General features: G+C 41.2%; 1 protein-coding gene across 2 annotated transcripts in view; it reads right to left on the bottom strand.

Annotated features, from left to right (window-relative positions):
- Window positions 1-3,138, bottom strand: part of LOC100049489 (activin receptor type-2A) — a 47,766-nt gene extending 44,628 nt beyond the window's left edge. For both annotated transcript variants that reach the window (XM_004066368.5, XM_023964076.2), the window contains exon 1: window positions 2,181-3,138. In XM_004066368.5, the coding sequence (XP_004066416.1) occupies window positions 2,181-2,235 (55 nt within the window). In that variant the 5' untranslated portion in view covers window positions 2,236-3,138. The remainder of the gene's footprint in view (window positions 1-2,180) is intronic.
- Between the last annotated feature and the right edge of the window lie 19,629 nt (window positions 3,139-22,767).

The raw sequence follows: 22,767 nt of genomic DNA on the forward strand, positions 1-22,767 counted from the left end.
TAATGAGTTATTTAACATTAAAGAGTAGTTACATTTATCCACTATGCTGATGTGGCACTCGGTGAAAATGAGTTTGACACCCCTGCTCTAAACCATAAAGTTAAATTGTATCAAATCTGTGTTGTAATCTGGCACAAAAACTTTGCTTGATCTGTTTGCAAAATACAAACTATTAGTTGCGTTTTTTTTTTGTCTGAAGGATGATCTGATCTTCCTCTTTTCGTACACATTTAGAACTGCAAATGTGTTTTTTTTTCACAATCTGAATTAGATTTTGAGTCACTGGGTGTTTGAAGATTTCCGCTTCATATTCTGCGACACCCAAACTTCCCACCTCAACATAGACAAAAGCGTCATCAGCATAGAAGCAAGCCTGACCGCAAAAAAAGAGTGAAAAGGGAAATAAACTAGGAAAAAAACAAATAAATACTTGAGCTTTCAGATCTCTTAAGATGATAGTCATCGTCTTATTCCTCAAAAAAAAAAACAATTTTCTGTTATTGTTGAATATAAAAAATGATATTTACCATTAACTGGATGATTTCATGCAAACTATCAAAAAAATTGGGAGATATTTAAGTCTCAAGGTCTCCACTTGTGTGCGATCCCAAAGTTCCAACCTCGAAGTAGACATCAGCATTGTTAGCATAGAAGTCAACAAACAGGAAACGAATAGATAAATATCCATTTTTCTTAAAGTTACTATTATAAGCATTCATTGAGTGTGGTTAATATGTGTTAACAGGGAGGAGCAGGAAGGGTATTTATTTGCAATATTGTGTTTTTTTTATGTTAAAGCGCTTCGAGTTGCTCAAGGTATGAGAAGTGCTTTTTTAAAAAAAAAAAAAGTTTCATTTGTTTTGATTTGAAAAGCAATCAAATGATAAAGCTGTCAGATCGCTAAAGTAGATAAAATTGTAAAATATTAAAGATTACGGGTCTCTCGTTAACGTAGCTTTTCCTTCGAAGTCCTTTTGTAGTTTTTTTTTTTATACAATTTTTTTATTCACCATGAACTGTATGATTTCACACAAAAAAAGAGCATTTCTGTATCTGTAAACTGCCAGCAGCAGCAAAGCAAGTGGCATCTTATGATTTGAAATCTCTGAATTTGTCCTTGTGTTTTCACAGCGCAGCCTCTCCGGGCGGATCGCCTCGGTCTAACCCATCCTTTTTAAAAGCCATTCAACTTGAATTTTACAAAGAATTATTATTCTAACTCAAGTGGAAACCATTCATTTCCCCACTTCAGACGGTAACGAGCAAGCAGAATAATCATCCGCTGCGGTCTAAAAACGCAGACAGCACCTGCCTTGCACTCCATGCGACCTTGACTATTACCCAATTTCCGAAACCTTCTTTCCTTCCCAACCAAAGATCCTCCGGGACTTGCTGGAGTATTTTCCTTTCTTGCAGATTTGCTCAGTATTTTTTTTGCCTTGTTCAAACTAAATAAACAAGAGAAAGTTCTGCATTTTTTTCGGACAGCACACGCTGCAACAGAAACCTGCGGCACCTCAGAAAGCAAAAACAAACTTTCCTCATGTTTGATGGGACTGCTTTGATCCAATAATCCCCTTCCTGCTTGCACACAACACCAGGAATTCTCGCCACCAGGCTTGATCTGTTTCGAAACCCTCGATTGGGCAACCGGTAGAGATAACAGGAGCTGATCTGCTGAAAGGCCCCGGTCACAAAGCATGGCACCTTTCCCGTCAGGCAAGGAAGTAACACCACCAAAGTCCACGGTTTACAAGGCTTCACCGGTGTTTGTGCATCGTTGACCCATAGAAGAACGTTCTCTTGCCTTTCCATACCGTCGAGTATTTTTTCTAGCTACGAAACCAGAGCATGAACCAGTAGAGGCAAATCTCCCCGTCACGCAAGAAGTGGCATCCAGGTCCACCCACGTCCATGTTTTATCTTGTTCAACAAAAACACACTAAGTGACAAGGGTTTGTGAGCGTGCACAACATGTCAAGAAGCGTCGGGTGAATCTGGTCCCTTGAGGGCCAAAGGCTCCAGAGAACCGGACTACGACCTACTACTACTACGTTTTGTTACCCACCCACCCCAGAGGGTGCAGTTGCATTCTTACAAATAAAATAAAATAAAATAACATCAGGGTTGCTGTGCGTTGCAATCTCCACCCGCACCACCACCACCTTCTACACACCCACCTGAAGAACAGGAGATGAGGAAAACGGCTATGGCCAGCTTTGTGGCGTCTCCCATTTTCCATCCGAGTTCGATCCGCTCAATGCAAAGAATTGTTTAAAAATATATATAAACTAATTTAAAAAAAAAAAGTCAAAATATTGTCAGTTAAAAGTCCTCTAAACAACCCAGTGTGTCCGAGTCGACCATTTTAATTCACTAAAGAGTCTAAATCCGAACGATCCCAGGTAAGTCCACACACTGAGGAAGAGGAGGAGGAGGATGAAGAAGAGGGGATCGATGGTGGTATTTCCAGGTTTACAGGCAGGCGAGGGGGGTCGGCTCCGCGGCGGTGTGGAGTCGCCAGATCTCCGGCTTGACGGACAGATCGCCGGTGCACGGGGCTTCCGAGGAGCGGTGCAGGGAGCCGAGCCACAGCCGGGCAGGGCTAACATCCATCGGACTGGAAATTAATCGCACTCCGCCGTCCAATCAAACTTCTCCTAGCGGAGCTCCGGCCGCATAGCTAAAACACATCAAAACGCTACGGAAATGCTCATTCCCGTGGATTTTATACTCCCAAAAATGGACGTTTTACTCCGACTAGGAGCTTCGGCTTCGCCCGACAGTCCGGCGGGGCTGTCCTGCCACCAGCACCGCGGTTCCGGCCGCTCCAGCGGGAGGGGGATAAGGCTATTCCGAAGAGCTCCGAATAAAAGCGGCGTCCCGCTTCAAAGTGGCTCCAACAAGCGAATCCCTCCGCGGTCCAAATAGGTCTCGGTGCACGCGGGGAACCCAGGTTCGGTTCGGTAGCAAGAAAAGCTAAAAAAAAAAACGACAACAAAAAAACAAAAACAAAAAGGCTGCAGTTAATCCGCGCTGTTCAGGACGAGCTGAATTTTCCAAGACCGTCTCCTCTGCTCGGGACCACTTCAAAATGGCGTCACCCTGCCGTGTCAGGCGTGCGCAGCAGAAACGAGCAGCTTCCGGGGGGAAGTTTCAAAATAAATGCAACGGGGGGGAAAATTAAACAAATTACTTAAAAATGTATATTAAAAAATACATGTTACTTCTAATTAATAATTTAATCAATTTCTTTACAGATATTCCTGAGAAATTCATAAATAAAGAGTTGCAGAATTTACTAAAGTTCTTTACAAAACAAATTGGAATAATATTTTTCGTAAATTGTAAACTTTTCATATCAAAGTGTTTTCTAACCTCTTGAACTCAACTGTTTACAGTACTTCAAATTAATATACTTGTTTATAAATGTTCTATCTTAACCCATAATATGTAATTACACTCTACCAACATTTTAAATTAATCAGTTGTCTCTCTTTCTTATTTATCAACACCATTTTTTCATTATGTACATTTAATTGAATTAATTTGTCAACATTTCCCACCTTTACTTTTTGTTAGCTCAGCTGGTTTACTTTGCCCGTTTCAAAAGTATTTCCAAATTGCTATATTTAAAATTTAAGTTTGTAAAAACCCTTAATCTTGTAATATTCCGTGTTCTCCACAGTTTGATTTCATTTGCTTAAAGTTGTTTTTTTTTGTTTTTATTTTGAAGGCAGAATCTGTCGGCTTCCGGTTGCCACCGTCTAACTACGGCTGGCTGTCAGCAGCTGGCCTGAGCGGCTTTAGGAGCTTAGGGATTGTTGTTATTCCTGGAGGGCGCCTGGTTTATACTCCTGCCCGTACCGCTGGATGAGGTGGGGTGGAGCTAACGTGTGAATGTCACCTTTTCTAGCGGAAAAAAAAGCAAAATCAAATATTTGAATTTGTAGTGCTAAACTTTATTAATTTCAAATAAATTTTTTTGTGTTTTTACGATGCTTTAAACAATTTAAAATTTTATTTTCATTTTTAAAGTTTAAGCCATTAAACAGGGAAATTTTTTCCATCTTTCGCATAGTGCTTTTTAGGCCACGCCCCTCATATCCGGGAGATTGTCATGAAGTACAGATATAGGTTTGCCCTCTTACCAAATCTGCGTGACATTAATCCCTGCAACAGCCCACAGCAGATCTCCAACTGTAAGCGCTGCTAAACGATTAGGAGGTCAAAGGTCTCGGGGGATTTTCCTGCCAGACTGGAAGCTGAGTCACCTGTTCCATTGGGGAGAGTTGGTTTTCGTCTCCTCTGGAGCACCGGTGGGCCCGGGGCTGCGGGCGCCCCCAATACTTCTGCGGAGACGCCGCCATGGGACAAGAGGAGAGGAGCCTCAAAAACGAAGGGGGAGGGGGAGGAGCATCAATAAAATATGCGTTTCTGATTATTCATGTGGTCACTGCTTGGTAATCAGATTACAGTTCACCTGTCACAGGAAGCTGCCGCTCAACAAAAGCTGCACGATCACCTTCAGGTGCGGTCAAGGTCGCGGGTAAGGTTTCCACCTGTGAGGACCTCAATTGTCCTCCACACTTCCTCCTGGAGTCTGCACGTAGACGGCCAGGCTTCAGAGACGGGGGGGGGGGGCACCTCAGGGCAGTCCCCCCCCAATCCGATCGGGGAAGACCTGCAGTTCTGGAGATCTGTTCCCCCGAGTTAATCCCATTACCCGACTATCAGATGCCAGATCCCCTCTAATGGCATTCCACGTGCCTGCAGCCACGTACGATGATGCTAGCTAATGAGCGCTCAGCTGATATACCTTACTGGAACCAGGAGGAGGCCCCCCCCCCATGCACAGGGTAACCCCCCCGCGTGCGGCTCCATGGCTTAATGGACTCAGTATTGAGTGTCAAGGGAAGTCAAATTTATTGACAAAGTGCTTTTAACAAAAAGCTGGTTGCTCTCAGCGTGTTGCAGCGCAGCAGAGGATGTAAATACTGCAGGAAGTGTGAGCGCAGACAGGTAGACGGTGTGTGTGATTGGACCTCAATCACACTCATCAAATGTATTCACGAAAGCTGAAGATGCGCATTTAAAAAGTTCAATAAACTGCTTAAAAATATTGATAAAGTGCGCCCTTCAAAATAAAAGCATCTCCTTTTTGTTCTGAAAGGATATTTTAAAAACTCAACTGCAAAGTTTAAAGGAAAAATTTGAAACCATTTGGTATTTTATACGAATTATTTACTTCAGTGGTGATAGAAAAAAAACATAATTAAGTTGTTTACTTCAAAAAAGAAGCATCTGTTTCTACTCTTTCAAATGTTTTATTTTGAAAACTCAATTGTACTATAAAAAGGTAAAATTGAAATCATTATTTTTCATGGATTTTTGCTCTTCTGTGGTGACACAAAAGAACGATTTAATTTCTAACTTCAAAATGTAAAAATCTTTTTTTGAAAAACATAGTTAAATGTTGTACTTCAAAAAAAAGCACCTGCTTCTATTCTTAAAAATGATGTTTTATTTTGAAAACTGAATTGAAAAGTTAAAAAGATAAAGTTGAAACAATGTTATTTTAGCGGATAATTTTATTTCTGTGGTGACACAAATTAACATTGTTTAATTTCTACCTTCATAATAATTTGAAAAAAACAACACTTATTTTGAAAAGTCATTTGCAAAGTTCAAAAGGATACTATTAAAGCCATTTCTATGGTTTTAATTTCAACAGTGACACAAAAATACATTGTTAAAATGTATACTTTAAAATGTAAATATTTGCTGGTTATCTCAAACAAACCTTTTATTTTCAAACCTCATCTGTTGGTTTTATCTCCATAGCAACCATTTTATTTTTTTGGTCACTTGAGGATGATGAACAGGGCATAAGTAAACTTTTTGATTTCCTTGACAACTGAGATTTTTGGTTAACCATGCCCACATTTTTAATATTTCCATGTTATATCATTTTGTTCAGCTCAAGCCTGGGATTCATGTATTGCAGTTTTACGATATATTCCCATGACATTAAATTTCCCAATATGCGAGCAACAATAGAACATTTCTTTGATTGCCACACTTACGCAATTTTTAGCAATTAGATTCCCAGTGATCAAATCAAACTTTATTGATTTTTTTTGTGGGAAATTCAAGATGGCATCCTCTTCCTGAGGTCAAAGATCAGCGAAATAATAATTTAAAAACTGATGTCATCCTTTGCGGGGCTGGGGTTGTTCAGTGAGACCAAAATTCCTTTTCACCGAGTACTAAATGTGTTTTTGAGTATGTGGCAAGGGTCAAATTTTAAATATCTTAAGCAAAAACAAAGAAGAGCATCGACATTAGACATTTCCTTTTAAAGATCGTTTTGAATCCATCCATGCATCCGTCTGTCCATCCGTCCATCCATCTTCTTTCGCTCATCGGGGACCGGGCCGCGGTGGCAGCATTCTAAGCAAAGATGCCCAGACTTCCCTCTACCCGGCCACTTCCTCCAGCTCCTCTGGAGGAAGTGGCCAGGAGACGTAGTCTCTCCAGTGTGTCCTGGGTCTTCCCCGGGACCTCCGCCCAGTGGGACATACCCAGAACACCTCCCCAGGGATTCCAGAAGGTCCTTCGAAATAGTTCTAAACAGAAACGTATCATCAGTGACAGAACCAGATGACAGCGGATCAGAAATCAGGTAAAAACACCGACGGGTGTTGAGGAAAAAACACTGATAAGGCAACAATGACCGTAAACCTCCAAAAATCTATCAGTCTGAAGTTGAAACTTTAGTTTGATTATTCCAGGAGAAATTCTCTGAAGAACACAAAATCTCGTGTTAAAAAATTCTTTGAAAAACCCAACGGAAACAAGTCTAAGGATCGCGATATTTGGAAAAAAAAATTGAAGTTACATTCACACCGGGCTCAGAATCATACGTTCAAGTGACTACTTCCAATGTAAACTCCTGTATATGTGTGTTACCGCGGACAAAACCTTCGTGTTCACGCGTCGCTACACAAATTTATACTGTAAGTCCCTTATCAGGCTCAACATACAAAACACAAAGTCAATGAACGCAAGCTGAAACTTAAACACGTTGAACTTTGAGCAATTAGGGACTTGGATTTGGCAGTGATGTATGGATAGTGTCCTTTTTTTCAAAACATGGAAAAATCAACCGTTTGAAAATTGATCATGAAGGGGAAAATTTTAATTGCAGTTTTAATTTTACGGCACCAAGTCTTTTATATATCTGAATAGAGCTGTGGAAGAAAAAGCCTGGGGCTTGCGCTGCTTCCACAATTCGTATTAAACTTCTGTCATCTGTGAGTACTTGCGATAGTATCAGGTAGCAACAATCCAGTTTGAACACCGTAAGCTAAAAGAACACCGTAAGCTAAAAGGGCGCTCAAGAATGCCTTCTTAGCATGTTCATGCTTGGCGTGTACGTAGCATAACTCAAAAGCTGGCGTAGGACTACTATAAACTCAGCAGGGCGGAAGTTACCCGTCCTTCCTGCTTGACGGATCGTACGGGAATCCACCTGTTTTTCATAGAGTGTCTGTGATCGCGTACAAAGCCTTGAGCGGGGGCCTTAGATGTTTTAGAGGCCTCCAAGACTTTTCTCCGTCTGAACCAAAGCCCCTGCTTTGCTAAGGGAGCTCACGGGGGAAGGATTTATACCACTGCTTTGGGCTTGTCGTGGTGCCACTAAGAGCGATTTATCCCTCCCTGGCGCTGGTGCTCGGTCAGCTCCCCCTCTTCCCCCCTGGTTTTGTCGTTTCAGCATGAATTATCTCCTATTGACAGCTCAGTTCATCCCAGCGGGCAGATCTGCACCTGTAACCAAAGCCCGGTGACTGCCGGCCTAATTACTGCTCTCATTTGGCTCCCGTGTCCTCGCGTGAACCTGAGGAGGCTTAAAAACTGGAGCCCACAGCTGGGGAAAGCTGCCACAGTGGCACATGGGGAAGGGAGAAACAGCAACCGTCAAGGGCTCGGACTAGCCGGCCAAATATTTAAATCTCTATCGTCAATCCCTCATGTCATAGCAGCAGGTATAACTTGACCCAAGCATTCCGTCTGCTTTTAAAGTCGAGGTCCCCAAGGCCCCAGAGGTGGACGGGTTGAACTTCAGAACTGGAGACAAGGTAACAAAACCGAGAATACCACCTTTCTTTATTGATTCAAACTCAACGAAGCAAAGATTTCTGTTGGGATTTACATTAACCCTTGTACTATCTTGGATGACCCCACCCTTACTTTGACGTGTTCTCCCTACCATGACAAAGGTGGATAAAGGTGGAAAGATTTCATGTAATCCATGGACACCAGTGAAGATCACAAATCATTGAAGAAAAAAGGTTCAGAGCACTGTCTAGTGGGTCTAGATGACCCATCTCCCAATGGTAAAGTGCCTAGAATAGCACAAGCGATAAAAGATGGATTCCGTCAACGAAGCTTGAAGCTCATTTGTTGTCTTTATGTTTTTTTCCACATCAATGGTAACACAAATGAACTTTAATTGTGTACTTCAAAATAAAAGGATCTGCTACTTATTTTGAAAGAGAAGTAAAATTTAAGTTTAAAGAGTAAATTTAAAAACCATTTGTCTTTGTTGACTGTGAATTGTTTTACTACAATTGTAACACAAAGGAACATAGTTAAATTGCAGACTTCAAAATTAAAGCATCCCCTTCTTATCTTATAAAGACCTTTTATTTTGAAGACTTAATTGAAAAGTTCAAAAGAAAAAATGTAAACTATTTGTTATCATAATGTTTTTTCTTTTTTACTTTAACGGTGACCCGAAAAAAAGTTACATTGCATACTTCAAAATAAAAGCATCTGCTAATTATCTTAAAAAGACCTTTATTTTTGAAAACTTGACGGCAAAGTTCAAAAGAGAAATCTGAAACTATTTGTTATCATTATGTTTTTGTCTACTTTAATGGTGACAAAAAAACAAACAAGTTAATTTGCGTACTTCAAAATAAAAGCATCTGCTACTAACCCTCTAATTCTGAAACTTAATTGCGAAGCTTAAAGGATAAAATTTAAACCATTTGTTGTTTTTGTGTGGTTTTCTACTATAAAATTAACCCAAGTTTACAGAAAAGTGTGTGTATAGCTATATTTTAAACAAATTATACCCCCCCCAAAAGAAGTGGAAGTCACAGAGCAGCTCCTTCTTTTCATATCGGAGACGTGATGCCCTGGATTTACGGCACAAACCCGCGTGTCAGCATGACCGGACTGGTTTGAAAATAACACTGCATTGGAGCAGAGGAGGCCGCAAGCTCTGAGCATGACGCCACTCTCATGAAGTTATACAGCGAGATGACGGTCACGTAACTCAATTCCCCACGATTCCATTTTAGACAAGTTGTTGCCAACGAGTTGGCAGCTGCATGCTGGGGGGGAAAAAACAACAACAAAAAAAAGGAAATTTTCCCATTGATTTGCATCTTTTCAGCTCTGATGGACGCAGTAAAAACAAAATCAACATGAAACCCTAGATCTGAGAGAAAACACAGTTCAACAGATGGTCGGCAAAAACACACATGGAACCCTGGGAAATTCCAAAATGTTTAAAACATTTGGCTCTACACTGAGGTTTTCTTTTTTCTCCCCTGCTGAACATTTTTAGTCTGGCAGGACCTTTCTCAAAACAGGAAAAGTGAAAAAAAAAAAATAATAATTAGTTTTTCCAAATGCAGGAAATAACAATCTGTTGGAAGTTTGATACCAAAGGAAATTTTGAGGGAATCAACTCAATGCAGACAGTGTGGGTTTGAAGCTGCTTTTAGATTTCCCTAAAATTAACCTTGAAGGCCGTGTCACACAGCCACTACGTACATTTTGCGCATGTTGCATGGATGAAAATTAATCATACGTGAATAAATGTGGAAAAAGTGAGAAAAGTCGTGGTCTTCACATGGAAATTTTCACAAAAATATCTCGAATGAACCACGTTAAAACCACTGAAGAAGTAAAAATTAACCATATAAAGAACACGTAAATCAACGTAGAAGATGAACTGTGTGTGTGATTATTAGGCTGTTTATTTGGAATTTGTTCAATTCAATTCAATTCAGTTTTGTTTATGATGCTCAACATTACGACACAGTTGTCTTAACAAGGCTTCGCTAGCTGTGCAAAACATAAAATCAGTAATAAATTAAACTAAACAGACTAAACTAAACTGGGCATCCCTGGCTTTAGACCCTCCTTCTCAGTAAGGAAAAACACCAAAAAACAGATTCGAACCCTCCCGCAGGAACAGGTTGGAAGACAACTTGTTTGTAAGTTTGAAGAGAACATGTTTGCTGTTCCCCAGGAAGACCAAAGGGGATAAACCGCGACCATCCTCAGAACGGAGACCATGAAGAGGAGCAGCCTCGATGACTCCCCCCAGAAACAGCAAACATGACCAAGGGGGGTAAACTGCAACCATCCTCAGGGACAGGGAACAAAGGAACCGAACTCAAAAAATGAAGAGGAGCGGTTCCGGTAAACCTTCAATGCCACGGAGAACATGAAGAGGAGCGGCCCTAGCGACCCTCTACAATAGTGGTCCCCAACCCCTGGCCCGGTACCAAATGACGCACGGACCGGTACCGGTCCGTGCGTCATTTGGTACCACACAGAAAGAATAAATAACATACTTTACTTTCGGTTTATTTACATCGTAATCTGAAAGATGTTTTATTTTGAAAAATTGCCCGATTCTCTGTCACATCCGTCTATGTCACCATTAACGCAGGCCAAGACGCTCTTCTCAGTCACGTGATCGGTTACCGGTAAAATAAAAGCCAGGAACTAGCAAAATGAGTAAAAAACAAACGTCTTTGGAAAGTTTCTTTGCCAAAGGGGAAAAACGCCCAGCCAGGAGACAGAAGAGGAACCTTCCACTTCCAAAAAAGAAAGCTACATTTAATTGACAGTACTTCTTTTTTGCACCATGAGTGAGGGAAGGGGAGAGGATGATGACACCTGTACGATGTTCTAGCCATGCGTGTCAAAATTAAAGCTCGGGAGTTGTGTTGTCACGTATCTGTTCCTCCTTCTGCATGCCGTTGCTACAGTAGTCCTCCGCCAACATCTTAGAGACTGGTCCGTTAAATTGAAAAATTTGCAATAAAGTTTATTGGAAAAAAAAAAAGACCGGTCCGTGAAAGCTTTGTGTGATGTCATACCGGGCCGTGGCGCTAAAAGGGTTGGGGACGACTGCTCTGCAAGAATTAAAGGGGAAACGTGAAGGGTAGTGGTCCCGGTTAACCTTCAATGGAACGGAACGGAGAACATGAAGAGGAGCAGCTCTGGCAACCCTCTACCAGAACTGATCAGGGGACCTGAGGAGGAGCTGCCACAGGAACAAGAAAACCTCAAGGATGGCTCCAGTGAACCCCCTCAGGAACAGATTGGGTGGACATGGAATGGCATGATTTGAATATGGCTGGATCTGGCGTGGCGTGAACTAGTTTAAAGTTTGACTTGATTTTTCTTGTAGCCTCTTGTTGCTTTTTCACCACATTTAAGGTCTCAATAAATATTATTAAGATCTTTTTCAACTAATTTCTCATCATTATTCCGTAATAAGTTTAGAGTTGAACAACACTATGCAAGTTTTCCAAAATTAAGAAACATATTTTCACGTTTCAGCTTTTCCAAACCTTTTGGAACTCATTCGTCCCACCATCCATACCCCATTGATGATTCCTTCTAAAGGTCATACCAAACATTAAATATTTCAATTTTTCAATTTGAAAAACAAAATTTTTGTCATTAAAACCCAAACTTTCCTTCTGTTGTTTAAAAATGTCTCGCCTTTACCAAACGTCGCCCTGTCTTTTTTTGTGTTCTGGCGCCATTGTAGATGCAGGTACTTCATAAACGTAGGCCAGGAAATATTGAGTCAAAGAGGGGTCTGTTGATGTGCTGATACCATAAACCAATAGAAGGGTGGTCTGCATTAACGTCCTGTTTTTCATTTTGCCCTCCATCTTTCGCCTGCTACCTCTGCTGCTGAACCCTCACCTAAGTCGAGAAGGTGAGGAGTCCCATCACATTACACATGATGATAAAATCTACAAACTTTCAAAGTACTAAATAGAAACTATCGTAGGTCATCAAATAGCAGCTTTCTACGTACTCAATGCAGAATACATGAGTACTCAGGGGTACCTGTAGGTAAAACTCACGGGAATAGATCTACCACTTTATCACACGCTGTTGTCATAGCAACCACACAAAATAGATTCAAAAACATGCATAATTTTATATCTACATAGTTGTTGTTTTTTGTTTTTAGATAAATTAAGATGTAATTTGACCAACGAGTACAGGTCATAAATCTTGACCATCTTGAGTCAGAGTATGATCAAGAACCCGTCAAGTCGGTTTTATGCAATGATCACACCGGGCTTGGATATATATTTCAGGCTCTTGTGTTCACGTGTCTGTACGCAAGTTTTTAAGTCTTATTACGGGCTCCACATCCAAGACACGTGACCATTGAACGTGCGTGAAAAGTTTGACCAGTAGAACTTTGACCAATCAAGGACTTGGATTTGGTAGTGTCGTATGGCTAGCTTCGTTTTTAGTACACGCAAGGGCCAAATTGATCACGACGGAGAAGTTATTAATGGCATGTTTTTCTCAGCTATTCTTGGACATTATGCAGCTGAACTCCTCTTGCTATTGTGAAGCCAGTTAGTGCTTTCAATGGCTATACTGTAGATAGGCTGCAGGAAGCATGGCCTTTGGTGATAACGGCCAGCAACTGGGACACAGGCTGTCCGATGCAGTAAAATCTGCAGATCACAGATGTTGACACAGTAAATTAGGAATTTTCTAATTATGTTTACCCGTCCTACAAAACTGTTCATAACACGGTTTGTTCCAAAACATGTTACATCATCTTTCCAAAAGAGAAGGGCTGCAGAAAAAATAATTAATTATATTGTTTTTTTTTCTATTGAGTCGAAACAGTCTTCTGTTTTTGAAAAATGGCTTTTTTATTCTAAAAAATCGTTTCGTTTTAAAGATGTCTGGATTCTTTCAATTACATTTTGGTCACTTAAGCGCTGTAAGTTGTCGACAAGATGAGAAAAGTTGTATATGGACCATTTCTTCGCAAATGGATAAGAGACATGTGCAGGGACAGATGAACAGATGAAAGAATAGGCTACGACCAAAAAAAACAAACGAACAAAAGAATTAACAAAGTAGGCTAACAGGAGTCCTACTTAAAAAACAGATTTTTTGTTACAGGTAATTAATTTCCACATACCAAGGTTGTTTGGCTGTGGAAAATCCTAAGAGGCTGATTGGTCCGCAAAAAATTGCCACAAATAGATTGGGGAATACTGGAGCGACATAGTAGTACCACAGCTCTTTGATATTCAGTCAGCAACTATGAAACACATATGCAGACGACTAAATTCAATTTCTAACACAACAAATCCTTACAAACATAAAATACACTCAAAAGTGCTTTCCAAGTAGCAAATTAAGGCTGTGTCACACGGCCACTATGTACATTTTGCGCATTCCACGTATGAAATTTTCGTGATACATGTGTAATATAAGTAATTCATAAGTGTTTCTTGCGTTCGTCATTCGTCGCTGCGAGAAAATGTCCATTGAGGAATTTGGTCTATAGGTTTTTACATAAATTCAGTTTTGAGCTGTTGAGAATTATGTTGAGAGTTACGCATAAACTGCCCAAGTAGTTTAGACGCAATTTTCATGTAACTCCTACGAATTTGTGGGTGATTTTTGCAAAATGCGTACGTAAAATTTGTGTCTTTCCATGACTGTCCCACGTATGTCTAACGGACTTTCCTCACACATAACTCTGATGTATAACTTTTATGTTACATATAAGGCGCAGATTTCACTTTAAAATTACATTATTGATGCACAAATTTTGATCCAGAGTTAGCTTTTATGTTAATTTGGCTTTTACCACGTTTTCTTGCACATATTGCAGGGACCCAATTGGTCATATGTGAATATACATAGAAAAAGTGACAAAAGTTGTGGTCTTTACGTGAAATTTTCACAGATGTATCACGAAAGAATCACGTTAAAACCACGGAAGAAGAACAAATAAACCACGCAAAGAACACGTAAATTAAATAGAACATGAACCATGTGTGATTATTGCGCTGTTTACGTGTAATTCATTAGTGATTCGTGCGTCAATGACGTAATTTTAGCATGATATGTGCGCAGTACACGCAATATAAAAGTTATACACTGGTGGTACATGCATGGAAAGTCCATTAGAAAATTTGTGTAGGAATCCAGCAAATATCAAGCACAATTACAGAAGATTTACGTAATAGTTGCATCTCTTCTTCTTTCTCTTTCGGCTTTTCCCATCAGGGGTCGCCACAGCGAACGAGTTGCACGGTAAACTTGGCAATGTTTTACGCCGGATGCCCTTTCTAATGCAACCCTCTCAAAGCAACCGGGCTTGGGACCGGCACAGAAGTAGAGAAGGGAACAGGGAGCAGCCCGGAGTCGAACCCTGGTTTCACGGATTAAAGGCGCCGCAAACCAGCACGAGCTAAACCGGCTCCCTCATGTAATAGTTGCATCTAAAGTACATAAAATATGCCTGAATTGCATAATTTCTTTACCGAAAATTTTGAACAGCTCAAACCTGAATTCACGTAAAGAAACCCTTGACTGACATCTGCGCACATCGACGTATGACGAACACAAGAAAGACTTATGAATTATTAGCCATGCATCACGAAAGACCGAAATTTCCTTCTTGGAAAATGTGCAAAATACATTTAGCGGCGCTGTGACACAACCTTAAGGTCCGAATTAAAGATGATTAGATTTACAAAATGCTTTGGTATATAATTTATTTATTTGTACTTGAAGTGCGGAATTAGAGCTCGTATTGAGTCATCCTTAAATCTAGTGATAATCAAAAAGCTGCATTACTATTTCAAAGGCTTCCTATCCTCTTCTTGCCTGTGGTAGCTCCAGCCTCTCCAGCGGTGATGAATAAATGATCACACAGGATTCCTGGCTGATCTTCATGCCCTGGAACTCTGTTGGTTTTTAAAGATGTGGAAATGGACCGCCAGCTTCAAAGACCTGTTGATCTACAGGAACGTTAAACAGGAGGAAAAGCGATCAAGGCGGAGATAACGCAGACGCCGGGCTGCTCTTTGGCTGTTAATCACTTTAATGTAGACGAAGATGGCACCGCGAGACCGTGGGAACGTTGGGGGCCAGGTGTTAAAACTTTATCTGATAATCCCGCTCTGCTTTTGTCAGATACAAAAAAAAGAAAAGTCTTCATTTGAGCGAACGTGCGAACATGGCACTCGTTCAGCACATCACACGGGAGTCGGGAAACGTGTTTGAGCTAAGATAAGTGGCCAGTCTTGTCTTGCCTCAGGCTGTTGGGAGCAGAAGTCAAATGATGTCACGACTCAATAGGTAAAAAAATAACTTTTTATGCTAAACAAATTGGTGTATTTTGATTGTAATGCCAATATTCAATTTTTTATTGGAACTTTATTTTTGCAGGACCTTAATAAAGGTTGCCTAAAAGATGCCTTAGAAAAAAACTTCACAACAGCAGTGAGGCAGCTGGTTGCATTAGAGCTGCATTGAAAGCTAAACACAGTTCAGTTTAGTTATGCAAGAAAATATTTGTATACAAAGCCTGTTTTCTGCGAAAAAAATTCTGGGTTTGAACATGTAACCAGTACGCTTCCCTCTTTTTATTAAAAAAACAACAATATGGAAATGAATGGAAATGCATAAAGCTACCTTCGATAATCAGATTATTATTGAAAACCTGGAAGTCCCAGGACGCAGCCTTGGGGAACACCACCGACAACAAGTAATAAACCAATTCCAATTTCAATAGTTAACTTAAACATTTCATGCATGTGTTTAATTCAGTTTTTTGGATCTAAAATGAAATACTTTTTAGAGCTTGCAGGGTTAAACCCTGAGGAACACCATTTTTGGTCGGTTGTGAATTACATAGACAAGTTGTGTATGTAAAACTTTCACAGATGTATCACCAATGAACCGTGTTAAACCCACGTAAAAAAGTACAAATAACGCAAAGGAAAGATAAATCAACGTAAACGGCAAATCTGAGCCAAAATTTTGGAGACCTGAAGATATACATTTTACAGCTGTAGTGGTTCCGGGACTACGCCCTGAGGAACACCACAGAAAATACATGATCGTTTTAATGTTATTTTGTACTTTATATTTTCTTTATGGTATTAAATTTAGACTACAGCAGATAAGGGAAAAAAGCTATTTCTTCAGATGATAAGTGTGGATTAAAGCTTTTCCAGTTTTTATAACATGAGTAAAATAAGCAGGAAAAAAACAAATTTGCCACATTTTTTCATTGAAAACATTCAAAAGTCATTCAAAGCTACTTTAGAAAAAAAAGAGACTTTTTTTCCTGCACTTGAAGTCAACGCCCCAAAGTAAACAGGACAGAAGTGTGTGATCAGGGCAGAGTGCGCTGGCAGAGCGGCTTGTAGAGGACTTGGTCCTCTGCCCAGACTCCACATCCATGAGAAACTCGCTGAACACATGTTTACACGACTAAAGTGGGATGAATTACCGCCTCCTGTTCAGATCCAGTCACGTGGTTACTCTCAGTCCTGAGTGTGAGTGTAATTGTGTGTGTGTGGGGGGTCACAGATAATAGCTTTGGCCTTCCTGAGCAGTGTAACGGCACTCAACAGCTGGACGAGGCCCTGCCAAGGACCTCCTCCGCTTCTTTTCATGCTGTTGCCCATATTCTCAGAGTCTTTGTGGGGTTTCTTTGCCATCTAGGTTGTAGCATGTCATTTGAGTTTATGTCCAAACTTCAATTTCTATGTGATCTGTCAAAAAAAGATCAATAAATGAGGCAGTTTGGACCAAAAAAAGGATAATCAAAATCACTTTCTAGCCCTTGTGCTATCCAAGGCACGTTAACGTTGGGAGTTGGGTCATCTAGACCCACTAGACAGTGCTCTGAACCTTTTTTCTTCAATGATTTGTGATCTTCACTGGTGTCCATGGATTACATGAAATCTTTCCACCTTTATCCACCTTTGTCATGGTAGGGAGAACACGTCAATGGTCATCTTGAGCCCATAGGATAGCACAAGGGTTAAGGAAATCACAGGTTCACTAACTTTGTGGCCTCGGTTTTCTTCTTCTAAGCTGCGACCTGCATCCCCTTTCGCCTGCTGGAGCTCATTTGCAGTGGAACCGGCGGTATTGAAGAATTTCGGCAATCGTTCTGCGTTCTATTAGCTTCCCTTTATTGTCGTGGGATACTGACCCAACCAGCAACAACCGAACAAGTTTAAAATGTTAACCAGTTGAATTTTTTGCTCCAATAAAACATGTAAATGAAGGTAGTTTTTTTTAATTGGTCTCCACAATAATAATAAAAAAAAAAAGATTAAAACAAAGATAAAAAAAATCAAATCACCTTCCAAATCCAAACCATCTGTACGCCAGCCTGCACAAAATATCAAGGTTGTAGACGGCTTGGTGAGATCGGAGGACCAAAGTGTTTTTGCTCAGGTCATAGCGAACCCTTGAGGCTACGGTCACAAACACAACCACCACAGGCGTCAGCAGAATCTTCAAGATTTGAAGCCACCGCCCGATTTTTTGAAAACCGTTGAGTGTGGACGCCGAAAGTCACCACCGAAAGCCACAGGGCAGTGGGAGCCAGCAGTTGTGATTGGACGATGTGTATCAAGTGTGTGCGCTGTCCATATCAAGTGCCACCAGATGCCTTCCGGGGGTCGATATACTGTCCGAGCAACATTTATTCATCGCCCTTCTTGTGCGTCTTGCTCTGCCTCTATGATTATTACACCTAACACATTGTTGGGTCTTCTTCGTACCAGTTCTCCAAAACCTACACTGGCTTCCCATAACACAAAGGATTCGTTTCAAGATTCTCCTCATAACCTTCAAAGCACTGCATAACCTGGCTCCACCCTACATTTCCATTCCCTCCCGCTCTCTCCGCTCTTCCTCTCTCCAGCTCCACGTCCCACCTGCCCGTCTTGTCACCATCGGGGCGGGGGCAGAGCTTTCCGTCGCTCCGCCCCCCCCCCCCCCCCCCCCCCCCCAGCTATGGAATTCTACACAATACTGGCCCTCTGCCACTGTTCAAATCCAAACTTAAAACTTACTACTTCTTCAAACAAACATGCAGTTAATCCATTCAGTTAACACAACTGCATTTTGTCTGTTTTCTATCCTGTTTTTATTATGTCTTATTGATGTTTTATCTTGATCCTTATGTTTTTTTTATCTTTTATTCAGTTCATTTCTTATTGCTGTTTTATTCTGTTTTGTTCTTCTTATTTTTTAACCTTGTACAGTGACCTTGGGGGACCTGAAAGGCGCTTGAAATAAAATGTATAAATATTATAATTCGTTTTCTTCTCAGCATCAACGGCAGTTGGTGCGGCATCAACGCCGTCTCCCCCTTTGGACCCACGGTGGCTGGGATCGCCTGATTGTCGTCATCGCAGGACCCCCGGCCCAAGCCAACAGTCCTCACCCAGTGTCCACGCTTCTACTGACTGATTTCTCACAATCGGGCGGAGTCAGTGGAACGGCGGCACAGGAACAGGGCAGTCTGAAATCGGGCGATCGTTGGATGATTTTGGGGGACCTTGGAGACCCTCCCATCAGTTGATTGTCGCGCTGCCGCCTTCCTGTCGTTGGACTGCTGCCACGCGACCTCCAAATGTGCCAGGGCGACTACTGACGGTCTCCGTTTGATTTGAACTTCTTCTGTGCATCACGTAAAAATGCGACTGCCTCCTCCTGAGTACAAATACCGCTGCACTGATTTTAGTGAAACAATGGCATTTAGGTCGCCGTCCTGTGGCATTCTGGGACATGTGACCACAGTCTGTAGAAAAAAGGTGATACTTTGTACGTGTGGCCTGTACACCACTAAGGTATGAAGATGGACTCTTGGGTCATTTTTGACCCGTGAATTCTAAAAGCCTTTGAAGACCAGGAAAAGTTCAAAGACCACACAAACTATCCCTACTTCTCAGATACACAAACACACCTACAAACACATACATCCACCAAGGGTCAGGGGTGTCCAGCTTTGACCTTTGACCTGGTCTCGTGGCTGAGCAGATGCAACACACATCTTACTCTCCCTGTCTTCCTCAGCCAACCTCGTCAGAGCTGCATGTGGCAAATGTGGCTAAATTCACTTTTTTCAAAATGGTGGCTTTTCTATTAGTTTTATCTCCTTAGCAACCATTTTATTTTTTGGTCACCTGGGGCTGACAAACACATCGATGTTATTTTTAAACGAATCGGCAAAAGTACATTTTTGTGTTTCCTTAGCAACAGAGGTTTTCGTTAGCACCTCCCACATTTCCACTATGGTCATATTGTTTATCATATCATTTTGTTCAGCTCGAGCAAACAATTCCATGCATCAAATTTTAACAATATTTTTGGTAAAAAAACACAGAAATGCCACTTTTGTAAAATCGCCACGACAACAAAGTGTAAAATCTGTTACTTCCTAATCAGACATATATTCCCAAGTAGCTTCCCAGTGATGCTCGAGGCGGTTTGGAGGCGATTGATTGAAATCCCTAGGAGGAGTTTAAATTTGAAGCTAGTACTAAGAGTGATGTTTTTGAAAATTCAAAATGGCCACCTGTTTCGGGGTCAAAGGTCTACGAAACTTCGGTTGTGTTTGTAGACTTAACCTAGTAGCGTTTGTGAAAAATACGTGAAGATTGCTCGATCTAAAGTTTTCTATTTCCATATTATGCAAAAAGGTGAAGATTTCCAAAACTGGCCCTCCAAGCCTTAGGTCCTGTGGCCATCCCATAATAATCTAAACATTTTTTTGGATAGCTCTGATACACGCTAATCTTTTGTTCATGAATTTGGATACTTTTGGCCTCCATAAGAGATCTTTGTCCCATTCATTTTTGATGACAGATGACATCACAGCCAGCGATGTCATCTTTTTTTGGAGGGGGAGGGTTTACGAGTCGTTCACTGTGCCAAAAAATCATTTTTACCGGAGACTAGGTGCAAATTTTGGGTTTTCAGTGGGAGTCATGCGGCATTAGCCGCAGTAAGAAAGAAGAATTGCAAGGGGAAAAAAATCGGCCCATAAACTGATCAGGGTGGGGGTGGGGTGTTACATCATCTGGGAACGGCTCATTGGCATCATAGAAGGAGGCGTTAGAATGCTTGAATGTTCAGAAGGATCCTGTCACTTCACCTTGTTTGAAAGTCCAACCCCTCCCATGGCATTTTGCTTTAAAGAGGGGAGGAGGTGAAGGAAGGAAGGGAGGGAGGGAGGTGGAGTGACATCAGCCTTTTGGCGCCACTTATCTCTGCAGGATCTCCCAGTTGGCCCTGGCATTTCCTGATGCCGGCCACTATTAAAAATAAAGGAGCAGTCGAGGAATTTCTTCTAGGTGGCTAAAAGTTTTTGCTCCAAAAGTGGAATAGTGAGGAGTTTCATGTGGTGTGTTTGCTCGGTCAGAACTTAAGAAATAAGGAAACAAAAAAAAACAACTCTGGTTTTAAAGGTTATCGTTAGAAAACGGTGGAAAGTTCGGAGAGTCTGGACAATGTTGGACCAAAAGGTGATACTTTGACTTCCCGACTGAAGCTCATCTGACAATGAAATTGGTGCAGTTCTGCATGTAACCACTACGAGGCTTGATAAATATGGAAGTCAATCCCCATTGACTACAATGTCCAAATCTATCCATGTGGGCAAGGCAGTAATGTGCATCTTGACTGAAAAAAAACACATGTGGGAGTAACTTTAGCCTTTATTTGGTCTGGACATGACTGGAGCGCACACCGTAATAAAGGACCCTCCCCTGCCGGCAAACATGAAGCTAGTCCGGCTGCTCTGCTCAGAAACATGCTTCACACGGGTGGAGCAGGCGACCAAAGCTTTCCCTGGAGCGCCACTCCGTCTGTGCTTTACGTAAAGCCAGAGCAGTAGCAACCCACAATCAGAATAAACTGTTCAGATGCACAACGATTGGATCAACAATCGGTATAACCCAACTATCTCGATCGGAAAGAAATTTTGATTTGAATGAGTCTGATCGGGACAGAGTATACTGTACGCCGTGTTTACATGACGCAATTTTCTTCCGATCAGGCGTTCATTCCGATGACTCTTATCCATTTAAACGTAGCTATTGACTTGTATTCAGCTATTGACTTTTCAGTTTTGTCGTGCGATTCTATCCAATCCTTTCACTTTTTTTAACAATTGTGGGCAGGCTCATATAACAACGGGTGAGGGAGGGCGGAGCTTCTGCCAAAATGCTGAAAAAGTGTGTCTGTACTTCACAACAAAAGATTCCAGAGAACAGAAGACCGTTGTCGTGGCGATACAGAGTATAAAATAAAGCATCTTAGCTATATTTTAGTGCCCTCCTTCATCCTGTCACACTGTTTCATCACACTTAAATGTTTTGAGGGACAAAGTTGGCTTATTTTTTTCAGCTTTGACGGTTAGAGCAACAGAACAAAGTAAGAATGGTACCAATCCCTAAATGGTGATAACATACAGATTATTTTCATCGTCATAGGTCTTCCTATCAAATGGTAGGAACCGTCGTTGGATCTGTCAATCGTTGAACTTGACTAGTGAGATTCTTAATGTGTACTAATTTCTGACTTCTTGCTTCTTTTGTTATCAGACATGGGTTATGTTCAACCCTTGTGCTATCTTAGATGACCCCACCCTTACATTGACGTGTTCTCCCTACCATGACAAAGATGGATAAAGGTGGAAAGATGTCATGTAATCCATGGACACCAGTGAAGATCACAAATCATTGAAGAAAAAAGGTTCAGGGCACTGTCTAGTGGGTCTAGATGACCCAACTCCCAACGTTAAAGTGCCTAGGATAGCACAAGGGTTACACATACCTGACATGTTTTGACAGACACGTTTTGTCTTCGTCAGAGTCGTCGTCCGGTGGTTTGGGTGACGCACACACTCTATGAACTTATTGTGTCCCGATTGTTCATCTCTGACCCTATGAGCGATTATCAAACCCCTCAGATTTCTTGAGATGCTAAGAAGTTGTACATCTGAGTGGTGAGATGTCAGGTCCTTTGAGTGTCTAGGCCGACCGTAAGCAGATGACTTCACGCTTCAAGCGTTTGGACCTCCCCGCAATGGCCGTTGACAGCTCTGCCGAAAATGATCCGACATCCTGCTGCTGGTCAAAAGGAGGTGGAAAACTGTGGGGGTTCCAGTGCAGTCGCTCACAGGTTTTCAGAAGATCTCGTGGGAGACTGGGGCTCGGTTTCAGTGTCAGATGAACTCCAGCTGAACTGAACGCAGAGATGAAATGTTCATGTGATGTTTCTCAGAAACTGGAAAAGACAGGGAGGTGTGAAAAAGCTGTTTTCAAGAGACCACAGGGAGGACTGTCAAAAGAACCACCATTTTTCTTGTCCTTTAACGACGTGAACTCTTATTTTCTGATATTTACGTGAAAATGTTAGTTTGTTATCCTATATTTACATGACGACTCAAGGTTGTTTTACTATTTTACGTAAAAACCTAAATTTGTTTCTTTTTGTTTATTCAACAATTAAAACTTGTTTGATCTATGTTTATGTGACAACGTAAACCTGTTTTCCGATATTAATGTAAAAATTTAAGATTGTTTTTAAAATATTTAGTGACAATTTAAGCTTATTTTACATTGTTCA

The sequence above is a fragment of the Oryzias latipes genome, chromosome 2 (genome assembly GCF_053564925.1).
Source record: "Oryzias latipes strain Hd-rR chromosome 2, Olatipes_Hd-rR_3.1".
NCBI classification, from domain to species: domain Eukaryota; kingdom Metazoa; phylum Chordata; class Actinopteri; order Beloniformes; family Adrianichthyidae; genus Oryzias; species Oryzias latipes.